The sequence below is a fragment of the Gymnogyps californianus genome, chromosome 9 (assembly GCF_018139145.2).
Source record: "Gymnogyps californianus isolate 813 chromosome 9, ASM1813914v2, whole genome shotgun sequence".
Classification (NCBI taxonomy): domain Eukaryota; kingdom Metazoa; phylum Chordata; class Aves; order Accipitriformes; family Cathartidae; genus Gymnogyps; species Gymnogyps californianus.
In genome coordinates, this window is record NC_059479.1 from 9,970,350 (window position 1) to 9,982,428 (window position 12,079).

A 12,079-nucleotide genomic window follows, 5' to 3' on the forward strand; every position below is an offset into this window, starting at 1 on the left:
TTTTTCACCCTGTGGTTCACCAGTCAACAAGTTAGCCTGAATTTACATTAGTGAAACGGAGATCACTGGCCATTGTAAACAGTTTCTGGACATCCAGTTTTCTGCCGCTCTCCGAGCCTTCCTGTACCTGTTCAGCTGCAGTTTATCAATTTTTTATGTTTACATTGCCCTAACTTAAAAGATCTGTGGGTAGGTCACAGGCTGACCCAGTGAGTTACCCATCTGCCCTGCCATCTCAAACTAAGTGCACTGCCTGTGTTGTTTTAGGGCACTGACAATATTTAGAAAAGCCTATGTTATTATTTAGAAAAGCCTATGTTATTTGCAATGGGAACCCTAAATTAATGTAACATACTTTTTACGTTTAACTGAGTAATTTTGCAGAAGAGGAAAACATGTTCCATTAAGTTTAATTTGTTAGATACTTAGGTCATTTGATGGCAATACAAAGTTCAAGTCAGCAGTTATCTACATAATGATGTCATACAACCATAAAGAACAGTGCTTGTAAACATGATCTTTTAAGCTGCCTTTTGATCTAATACAAGAAGAAAGTGAAAAGTATATCCTTCCCAGTGAGCCCTTCCATTTGACATATCAGTTGCTATAATATTTTGCCCATTAACCAAAGGCAACACGACAGTGGATTTGTAAATCTATCAAGATAACAGGGAGTGTGCTTTAACAATGCTTCTTTGTTCTAAGATAATCTTAGTTATTGTACTGTGACGGTGCAGAAATGAGTGATTTGGTTTTGATTTGACTATTGCAGAATTCAGAAACCACAAAAGTTCCAGCAGCTGCATGCAAATTAAATGCCTTAGAAAGGTTTACTTGCAAACAGCTTAGAGTAAGCAGGTGGCAACTCCTATGAACGAACATCTCTGAGCAAAATTCAGCACTGGAGTATACATGGTAGGTAATGTACATGAAAAAAATGAGTGTGCCAAATGTGCAAAATTAGTAGTTTGTACACTAAGAAAATGGTGGTCCCAAGCAGAATAGCAGGGAAATCTAAAAACAGCAAGGGGGATGCAGCAGTCACTTATTCTCCAACGGATCCTCCCTTATACTCCTACAACAAAATTCAGTCCCATCGTGAGACTGTTTCCCTGAAACGATATTGTACTCTTCCATAACAAGACTCTGTTTGACTTCCATAAGCATTATTTTATTGTAAATAAACCTAACTTACAAATAGCAGCCTTGGTGCAGTTGTATGATTTTGCCACTTGCACATTTTTGCATTAGTTTGAACAACTGCTCAACTTATTGTGAAATTTGTCTATATATTTTTAGTGACTTAAAATGTTGCATTTTTAATTAATAGTCACACGTGGACTGTATGTTGAGTAACTGGGAGATTCTGAAAACTTTCTTCCAAATTTCAAGTACTATGAATCACAACGCAGTCTGTACCGTTCATTTTATGTGCTTCATACTATAAATCTACAATGAGCTTTCTTTTGTCATAATGAAGGCAAAATCAAAGACCAGAGGTATGGAGATTACTTCAGAAAGCCAGTTTTCATCTAATTTCACAGCATGATACTAGGTAGAAGTGCAACTCTTGTTTGAATCTCTCACCTCTCTGATGCTACTATTCAAATGTATTTTCCTAGAAAGATCCAAGAAAACATTAAAACATAGGTCAGATAAATTAGCACAAATATTTTAACAGTGCATATAAATAGCACATTGGCATTAGGACAAAATTAAAAGAAAACATCCTTTAACGAAAAATAGAAAAAAAAAGGAACTTAAGCTGGATATAACTGAGGAAACGGAAACTTTGCCAGAGAATTTCGACCTGTGACTTATCACAGGATTCTTATGATGTAGAAAACATGAGGCAAAACATGGCACAGGATTTCTGATGACCACAGCAGCCAGGAAACTAATGGTATGTGTCAGCAAAGACTCCACCCTGAAGCACACTGTATACTAACATCAGGCTGAGACTTTCATCAACAGAAACCGGTTTTAGGAATCCACCAAGTGTATTGTTTACTTTTCACGTTCAGTTACTCGCCTTTTTGTATTTAGCTAAATAACATGAAAAGGGATCAAGTTTTCAATTCGTTTTCAGTCAGTTTTCAGCATTAGCTAGTTTTCAAGCACAGAGAACCGCCTCTGTGGGTTCCTGACATACAGTACGTGCCTGTTCGTGGATGATGTCAGAAAGCTCTTTCACCATATCCCGAAAGTTTGATTTTAGCCCCTCATGGTACTCCACTTGATCCTCCTTAATGAGTTGCTCGTTGAGCTCCAGAGCAATTCCACAGGCTTGTATAAACTTCCTGGGGAGGAAAGGAATGAACTTTGGGCATTACTGTAGCCCAGCGTTCTACCAAAGCAAACAACCAAACAGATAGGCAAATCTCATTCTTTTCCCCCTTTTCTCCAACGTTTGGGACAAGTCACATTCTAGGAGCATCCCTGACACAGTGGATCAGGGAATGGGGAGGGACTGCAACACAGTTATTGGGCTTTCTGCTGGAGCTCCTTCGAGCCTGGATCCTCAGTAGATGGGACATGCGCACCTGCATGTTGCACCAGTGCAACACAGTGGTCTCGCACCTTCACCCCAACCTGCAGGACCACACACAGCTTGCAGATCCCAGATAAGCCCAACCGACTGCACACAGGGTCACAAAACAGAGGGAGGCCATGGTCAGGCACAGAGGGGAAATCAGTCATATAGGGCTTGACAGATCTGGATGTATGTGATGTAGCATGTGTGCTTGCGAGGTCAAGTTGCTAACAGCAGACACACCCTCCAGAAAAAAATTTAGATAATGGGGAGCCGTAATATTGTTTTCTTGGTTACTGTTAGTAATTTTCTTCACTTCATTTCACACACATATTTCTTGTTTTTTATAGACTACAATGAAAATACAAGCACGACTGGGATTTTCTGGGATTTTTTGCATGAAATAGAGATTGTGTTTGTCCTTCTGTCTGCACTGCAAGGCTGGCAAGTAAAACCTCCTTCCCTCTGTTCTGCATCCATGTGTGGCAGGTTTGCAGGGATTGTTCCCTTATTTGTTCCATGGTTTGCTAGGTTACTCAATACACTGAAGGAAGATAGGATTGGCCCAAATGCTGCCTTCTCCATACAGTGACCAATGGGTGAAATGGGAGTCACCAGCACCCGGTCATGAATGCAGGAGCTGGTGGGCAACTGGTTGCTCCCAAGAGGTCCAGAAAATAGTGTGGCAAAGGCTCATCATCCTGAGGTGAAGCAGGAGCTGCCTGACTATATCTTGGGGGACACTTTCAAGTGGGAAGTAAAACCTACCCTAAGTTAGAAAAACACCTGTGCAAGTCACATAGTTTCAAAAATTAGCAACAGAAACAAGAACGATGGTCTTCCATAAACTGGGAAGACATTTGCTTTAAAATATTTCAAGTTCATCATTATCTAGTAAAAAATCCCTTTGGAAAGATTGGGAAACAATGCACAATATGAAAGATCCCTAAACATAAGACTGTCAGACCTCTGGTTTTCAAACATACTTTCTTCACATGATAATCTCAAATACCCACACACAAAACGTTGAAGCAGGCATTCAAGCAAATCTCCCCATGGAGATCACAGCCTTCAGCTTGGGAACTCTTAACATATATAGTTACATTGGCTTTTTTCATATGTCTGAGCACCCACAACCCGTGAGACCCAGATCTTTATAAGGCACATCAAAGCATTCAGCATCTGCTGATTTTGGAGACAGACAAAAATATAAGCAAAGCAGGTACCATGTTCCAGCCAGCTGGCTAGTTTTTATTACATTAGAAATCCTACCTGAACATTTCTTTTAACTCATTCACCTTCTTAGTAGGATATTTGTTGGACTGGCTGTCACTTAGGAAAGCTCTGGCATAGGCCAAGGGACCAGCATTAACCTAGAACCAAAGAAGTAAGAAATCATTTATGCTAGAACTTCTGTTGAGTTGCTAAAAACAATTTTTTTAAAAAAACCCCCAAGATTAGCATACTATTTGAATGCCACCAACTCTGCATTACTAATGTCACTGGAGGCACCTGAAGTTTCAAAAGCTGAGTATTAGTTTTTCTATCTAGGTTTTTTAAGACCAAAAGATAAATGGAGATAAAAAGAGAGATGCAATCTGTTTCCTCATACTTTCCTCTTATTTCCGTTTGGAAAAGCAGTACGGTCTGAGTCTTAAGGTCATTTATCCAGCTTGAGAAGTCAGGCTCACAAAAAGGCTATTTGTGCCTGATACTTACAGTACAATCTTAAAGAGTTAAGTATATTTCAGCATTCACCCATGGCCAACTCATGTGCAATTACACTTGGACTTGACACTGTAAACACCACTGGCCAAAATGCTTATTACCACGAGCTGCCCGCTAACGTAGCACTGGACGTGGCAGGGCAAGCTGTGCTGGCAGGTTGATGGCTGCAGTGCTGCAAACGAGGTAGTTACCTATTTCTGCAAATTAAATGGGTTGCGTCGTGAAAAGATGACTCACTCTAAGACGCGTATATAAATGTAATTTTGAACGGACATCAAGCCTTACCTGCACAGAAACACAGCCTTGCAATTTGAGTTGCAGCTGGATCATGTCAACATCACCAGCAGAGCAGAGTTTCTGCAGCTCTGCTGTCTTGTCTTTTATTTCATCAGTAGCGACATCAATTGGTTTTAAGTTAACCTGATGTTCATAATTGACTGGAATTCTCTTCTTTACGTATGGAAAGGAGTTCAAAGCTAGCAGAAACAGCAAAGGAAGTTTATAGATTGAAAAGCATGCAGAAAATAGGAGTACTTTTCATAGAATGTATACACAAGCAGATCCTTGCCCTCAGGGTTTTACTCTGTGCGTGTGAAATCCCGAACAAGGCTATAATTTACCAGCATGATTTATTAATTTGTAAAAATTTGCACATAGAAATATAAGGTAATTCCCCTTCCTAACCAGAATATTGTATCACAATTCTGATTAAGTAGCTGAGAGAATTTCTGACTCTTTTGGGATATTTTCATGAGCTAAAATAGTCTAAAAATAGTTGCTGATACATACTGTCTCATGTTCAGATGCTTGTACTTACTAGTTAGAATGGTCCTTTTTTTACACTGTTCTTCCACACTGCCGTGCTTTTTTCCAGATAAAGTGTAAGGAGTTTCAAATACAAATCTATTGATGTTATGATTTCTTTCAAATTCAGTCTTTCTTTCAGAGATTTCTTTGTCTTCAAAATAGGGCTTCACGTAAGTCACTTGAATATGGGCATACTTAGGATCAAGGTCTTTAACGTTGACCTGTGAAATAAGAGAGTTACTCACTAGAAGAACAAAAGTTAATAACTTATACTTGGTTAATTATGTGTGAATGACACACCAAACACTCCCCTTGACCTCAGCTGTGATGTCTAGACCATCTGCTAGCAGACACACAAGACAAGGAGGTGTGGCACAAGAAATACTTCATCTGGTGCCAAACAAGCTGCATCTGGAACAGGTAGCCATATCACCTTACCCATCAATGCAGCACACACCTGAGCTACTTAATCCTTCTAATATGACCATATTGCTTCAAGGCCATGAGCTAGCGCTCATACAGTATTGTGCCATGGCATGCAAATCTGCAGGCTTGCACAAAGCAAGCTTTGGGATCACCAGCATTGTCTTTGGTAACAACCTAAGGGTGTGAACAGCCCTTGCAGGGAGCATGAACGGGTATTCCATAGGAAAATGAAGGAGCTATGGCTGCAAGGCCACAAAAGATTTTCTTTTAGACTTGCAGTGTCAAAGCAACAACAAGTAACTCCGCTTCCGATCATCTGCTCCTCTGTGCTGGCTCCTAACGCCTCCCAACAACAGGGCTCAGTGAGATGTGGATTGCAGTTTCCCATTCATAATTCCCAATTCATTTATTTCCACCTGGGAGCCAGATCAGCACCAAAACTTGTCAAGCTGTGCAACATGTCCACACAGGAGCATGAGGATGCGAGGGGCAATTGGAAGCAAGGTGCTTGTAAGAGGGTGGAAGAGAGGCCTCGCTCCTCCCTTCCTACTGGCAGGAGGAAGGGATGCTCTGCCATCTCCCATCTTCAGCTCCACAGAGCAAAGCTCATCGTTCTGTGCTCCATTTGCACAGTGCTTAGAGCAGTGCAGTCCCAAGCCCTGACCAGTGTTAGAATACAATTGATATTTTTGTCACGGTCATCAGTGCACTCTCTAGTATGTGGCCCTGATGTTCCCTGCTAATAGCATTTCATTAGCTTGTTCATGCAGTTTAACTCTACCTTGTTAGAATCCTGGATAATCTTTACAGTCTCCGACCCAAATTTTTCTCCATAAAGTTTAAGAAGTCTGAAGGAGATCTCCGAGAGGCCTGTCAGCTTGGGTTCCTTATAGATGTATTCCTTCCCATCTTCTTCTTCAAAGAATGTCTAGCATTAATCACAAACAAGTAGTGAGGAATAGCTGGGTTTCTTTGCTTGGAAAACTTTACTTTAGATTTGCTACTTGGAAAGCAAGTTTCTACTAACATTTCAGAAAGTCAAGAAGGTTTAGAAGGCTAAACCACGACAGGCTTGCATAAAGTCTCACTGAACTTGGCCTGTTTAATATGTTCCTTCAAAAATTGCGTAAAAAAATCATAAAATTTCTCAACCAACACAAACACGTCCCTGCTGAACACAGAGGCTTGAGTATGACCAGCGAGAAATCTAAACAATGATGTGGAAGATGGGTTTGGCCAGCAGTTGACCTTTTGGAAGGTTGGAAAGAGGCAAGCAGGAGAAAAACCACAAAAACAAGGCATAGAGAAGGAGCAGAGAGACACATAAGTTGAGGAAGCCCTGATAGCAGAGCCACATGAACAGTCTGAAGAAAAGGATTTTGCGTAGGCTGAAAGGGACTTCAAGCAATAAAAAAAGAAATGGGTTTCCTCTGCTTTGATTCCTCTTGTATTCAGGGAAGCAGAACTTGGTGTATTTGCTGTAAATAGAGACAAAATTGCATAAAAGGTTGTGCCTGCATCACCAGTCCTCCCTGTAATGGAAACAGTATGAAAGCTTCACGCTTTGGCAAGCTGCTCCAGTCAGAAGTTGTGACAGAGTGTTAAAAGTGTCTCTGTGTAGCTGGCATATAAAGCCAGCAAAGCTTTAAAGTGCAAAACTGGATCAAGTATTGGTTGTCAGGATGATACGTTACATATAGCTTAATTTTAGGGGCTGATCCAGTTATTTCTATAGCTTCTGGAAAACTAAGCTAGCAGTTGTTTCCTTTTATCTATTGCTAACCTTATTTACTTTTTACATATCCAAAGCTGAAGATAAGATGAGGACCACAAAAAAAAAAAAAAAAAAAGAAGTATGTTTGCTGCAGCAAAAGTCAATGCTCCGATATGTTGTATGTGTAATAACAGTGGTGTTCAAAGGTACAAACCCAAGATGGTTTCAGGGGTATTCATCATCTCCTCTAAAAGAAGGAACGAGGAAAGGCAGGGCTAATGTAATTACATGGCATTTTCTAAAGAGGGGTCCTGCATGTCCCCCGTGGTTATGTATCCACAAGCAGAAGCAGATAGTTCAGAGACACAAGGGAGATGAGGGGTAACATACTTTATTAGACTACCTGCTATAGTTGGAGGAAAAAAATAAAAACACAAGTGCTTTCAGGATCAGAAGACTTCATCAGATATGATAAGATCATGCTCCTTCTTGGGACTCTCAGCCCCAGATCTTGTCCATTTTTCCAGCTAACAAAAAATACTATCTCTACAAAAGTATGTAACCAACACTGTTAGATATTTTGCCTCCAGCTTCTCCCATAACCTTTTACTCCACCAATATCTAGAAGGCAGCAGCAATTGTCTGTAGAAGAAAATGTCTGTTACTACTACTGTTTATATACTATGGTTATATACTGTTACTGGTGATATAATATACACACTAAATTGTGTTTGTGTGTAATACAACACACAATAATAATACAATACACTAATACAATACACTTACAATAAGTGTAATTACAAAAAACCTCCAGTGTTTTCTGAACCCACTAAGCCATTTCCTAACTGCTGAGTTGTTTTATGAAAAGCCCACCAGCAGAATCATAAACTTTATAAGAAATCAAGTGCTCCTGGAGAGAGACACATACCATCACCTCAAGGGTGCAATACCAAAACGCTGACGTAGACGCACCAGTGGCTGCATCAGAGGAGCTAGCAGGCTTTTCAGCTTCAGGTCTGACAGAGCAGCAGCTTTAGGGGCCCGGATGCCTGGTGAGGGGTAGCTGGCGAGCCGGTGTATATACTTACTTGTCCGTAAAAGGCCACTCTGAAAAAGGTTCCAAGAAGCCTCTTCCTTGTGTGCATTACTTCCAATATCTTAGCATATGCTCCATGAAGCGTTCTGTACAGCTGAGTAAGTTTCTGGAAATCAAATCTTGACATCATTAAAGCAGAATTTTGCAAGCTGGAAATTCTAGCTAACACTGGAAGCTACTGAGATCTCTGAACACAATCCTTTGGAGAATTCAAACTTGAATTTCTAAAGAGGTTGAACTCATGCAGTTTTCTTTGAAAAACCTCTTAAGCACATGCTTAGCTTCAGGTCTGAAAGGTACCACAGACTGCAGTAACACCACCTTAGAGAGAAGGCTGAGCCTACTCTCTCAGCATGTTCCCTGACTGAGCCTTTAAGGGCAGAACAGCTTGCAGTATTTTACCCAGAAATTCTTTTTTGACTAAAACCAGCTTTATGATGAAAAAATAGATCAAGGCTTCCCCTAGCTTCAATTATATAGTCGGACACTGTCCTGATGTGGAGGGGGTCATAGGAGAGGGAGGGAGAGAGGAGCGCTATTCAGCAGTGGAGCAACAGCCTCACGGAAGCAGGGGTCACGGCAGGTGTTGGGAAGGAGCAAGGCGGAGGGCTGGTAACAGCTTCCTTCCTTCCTTCCTTCCTCTCCACTTGCCACTGAATGACCTGCAGATCTAGTCCTTTCTTTGAACAGTTCTCACTCTGTTTTTAACCCTTAAAATGCTCAAGTCTCAAAAAGAATCTGGCTTTGATGAGCATATGGGACGATGACAGCTTTATTTTAGGGGAAGGAAGGTGGGAATTATTCACTAAATACGAGTCTTCTGTGTCTTTAGCTTTAATAATTACCCTCCAGACCATTGCTTTCACTAATTTGTTTAATGACCAGCAATGAAGCACAGTGTGTGCTTTACTGACACCAATTCATCAACTCATAACTTCAAAAATAAAAAAGCCTCCTGTTTTTTTCTTAGCAGTCTAGAAAATTACCCGATATATGCAAACTAGTTCAAAATACCTACCTCAAATTCACGCCGCTTTTCATAAATAGGAATGATCAGTTTGGAAACTTCAGAAATTGTTTCATAACGCTCTGCTTTCCACAGGCCATCTACACATTGCTCCAGCAGCTCCACCAGGACTTCCTACGAGAGCAACCAAACGGGTGTTGTTAATAACAGTCAAAGTTAGAAGAGAAAACCATTTTAACTTCAGATACTTTAACAGGTCCCAGCATAAGTAGCCACATTTGCATAAGTTTAAACCCTGTGTGTTTCTGGCCTTTCCAAAGGTAGTCTAAATTTTGGGGGGAAAGAAAGAAAAAAGAAAAAAAGACAACTTATTTTTTAAAAGTTCATTCATTCTTAATAAATCATTTGCACAATAGCCAGCAAGTATGTCTTGGTTATTTAGCTGCCTCCCCAGGAGAATGGCAAAACTCTGGGAGGGTATGGAGATGACAGCACTGGAAGTCAGAGGTACATGTCTAAGAAACATGTCCAAGGAACATGTGTGCAGTAGCAGTGGGATGTGATGCTAAGGATCCTCAAGCCTAGTCTGGATTAACGGGCAATTGGGCAGCTGGGCTGCAGGGCCACCTCACTCAGCCACGTGGCCCACCCAACGCAGTCGTACAGGGATGGTGCAGAATTAATTGTGAGACTTTATGACTCATGGGAGGATCTACCCACTTCCCCAGTGCCCTGCTATGGCTTCTGTATTGTTCTGCTAACATGGTGTCCTGCAGCACAGCCCTAACTCACGGAGAACCTAAGCTGACCTCTCACTCGGCAGAGCTTGACTTGCATTCTCTCCCTCCTTGAAATACCATGCTGCGCTGCCCTGTGCTGGCAGAATTCGCGTTTGTATAACATGGCAGGCAGATTGTGGTGTAGCCTTTTCAGTCTTAGTGCTAGAAAAGCCTTTCAAAGGAACCAAGAACTTACACTAGTTTTACCTATCTGAATTGTACACAGAAAATCCTTCAATGCAGATTTCTCTTCGGAAATTGCTGTGGAACAGTTTTCCTTACAGATGCCAGTGCACAACTACAATTTGTTAGAGCTCACGTGAACAAAGTCGAAAACTAAATCCTAATCAGCTATCAAATATCCTGTAGTCTATACTACAGGACCTCACCTCACTGTAATGTACATCCATCATCCCACCATCTTCTTTCATTGCACCTTCTTCATCAATGTTGGGAGTGATTTTCCTGAAGGCAGCGCATCCACTGGGGAAGAGTTCTGTAGCAGACAAAAGGAAATGAATTAGTGGAATAACATATATCAAATGCATCATGCTTTAATGGCCAGGGAAGCAGTCTAGCTGACAGCAAAGTCCTACAAGTAGCAGGGGACCTGACTCCCATTTTTGCGACTGATTTGCTATATGAGATTGAACACATCAGAACCTCCCCAGCCATTTGCCATAGGAGTCATTCCTAGTACGTAACTAACACCAAGCACAACAGATTTCCCAGTGTGCTATCTGGAAGTCATCTTTGACCAACCTAACCAGCTGCAACTAACTGAAAGTCAGGAGGGAAGGACAAGGATATATCTTTGCACAGAAGATGCAAGAAAGCCATTGCTGGATACTGGAGAGCTGGGTGGTAAGTGAACAGGATTGTACACTCCTAGCAGAAAGCACAGTTATGGACCCCAAAACTGTGAGTAGTTCAGCCTTTACCGGGCCCTTTCCAGTCTATGTATACGTAAAGATTGCCAGTGACAGAAATAGCTCAATGTATTCACTTGATATTCCTTTGGATTTGTTCCTCTTCTTTTTTAGAAGTTCTCCTTTGCCACCGGTTGTGGTAAGCACCCTCCAGGGTACAAATAAAGAATTGCCAGCTTTCAATACTCTCCCCTCTGCAGCCATGTCAACTGTGTACATGTATCAGAAAAACAAGTCCTGATTTTTCCCACTTAGCCAACACAAAGTACAGAATTTGGAGGGACTCCAAGCCCCCTGAGCAAGGCACGTAAGACCTTTCCAGCCAGGGCAGTGCATGTAATCAGCTTTTATGCAGCCTTAACTTTCTGAAAGGTTAAGTGACCATTTCGACAATTACTCCCTTACATGGAAATGAGAAATGGGGTCAATATATCAACTGTGGAACAGATTTTTAAAAAAAACCTGTGAAGTGGTGTTACTTGAGAACACACAAGTCTGTCCTTCCTTCCTGTTTTGCATTAAACCACAACACTCTCTTTTTTCTGATTGTTCTTCACATATTTGTATAGTTAGGCTATAGTCTCATTTTTTGACTGAATTTTGACTGCTTTATTCTATAGTTTTCTGTACTGCCTATAGTGATACTTCTGATGAACACATTGACAGCCAGTTTTTAACATGGGCTTCCCCTGTGAGCACATTTCCTAATGTAAAAGACAACTGAACATTTAAACTGAGACATGATGTGTCAGTTCTTATTTCACTCAGCAACGTGCCAACATGACTGTCTAAGCAGACCTGGCCAGCCTAGTAAATGCCCGTGTATGAACAATTGGATCCGCTTCTTAAAAAATACTCATCTTCTAGCTTTATCCACTGCATTAATTTTTTTTCCTTTTTAGCTTGTTTCTAAAATAATCATTTACCAAATTGAGAGAAACTTGTCTTTAAAAAGATTCTGATCCCCCCAAAACCCATCACTGCATTGTCTTCCTTGTGCCTCCCAAACAGCACACACTTACTTTTCCTGTGCAGAAACTCTGCCACGAGGGCTGCTACATGAACGTAACACATGGCTGCCTGCAAAGTACAAAGGGAAA

General features: G+C 41.1%; 1 protein-coding gene across 3 annotated transcripts in view; it reads right to left on the reverse strand.

The window, feature by feature from the left end:
- Positions 1–12,079, reverse strand: part of DOCK11 (dedicator of cytokinesis 11) — an 84,830-nt gene that overhangs the window by 2,023 nt on the left and 70,728 nt on the right. For all 3 annotated transcript variants that reach the window (XM_050901567.1, XM_050901566.1, XM_050901564.1), the window contains 9 exons: positions 12,002–12,059; positions 10,440–10,546; positions 9,323–9,445; positions 8,297–8,410; positions 6,276–6,422; positions 5,079–5,289; positions 4,547–4,737; positions 3,806–3,906; positions 2,162–2,300 (listed from right to left, as the gene is read on the reverse strand). In XM_050901567.1, coding sequence (XP_050757524.1) covers positions 2,162–2,300; positions 3,806–3,906; positions 4,547–4,737; positions 5,079–5,289; positions 6,276–6,422; positions 8,297–8,410; positions 9,323–9,445; positions 10,440–10,546; positions 12,002–12,059 — 1,191 coding nt within the window. The remainder of the gene's footprint in view (positions 1–2,161; positions 2,301–3,805; positions 3,907–4,546; positions 4,738–5,078; positions 5,290–6,275; positions 6,423–8,296; positions 8,411–9,322; positions 9,446–10,439; positions 10,547–12,001; positions 12,060–12,079) is intronic.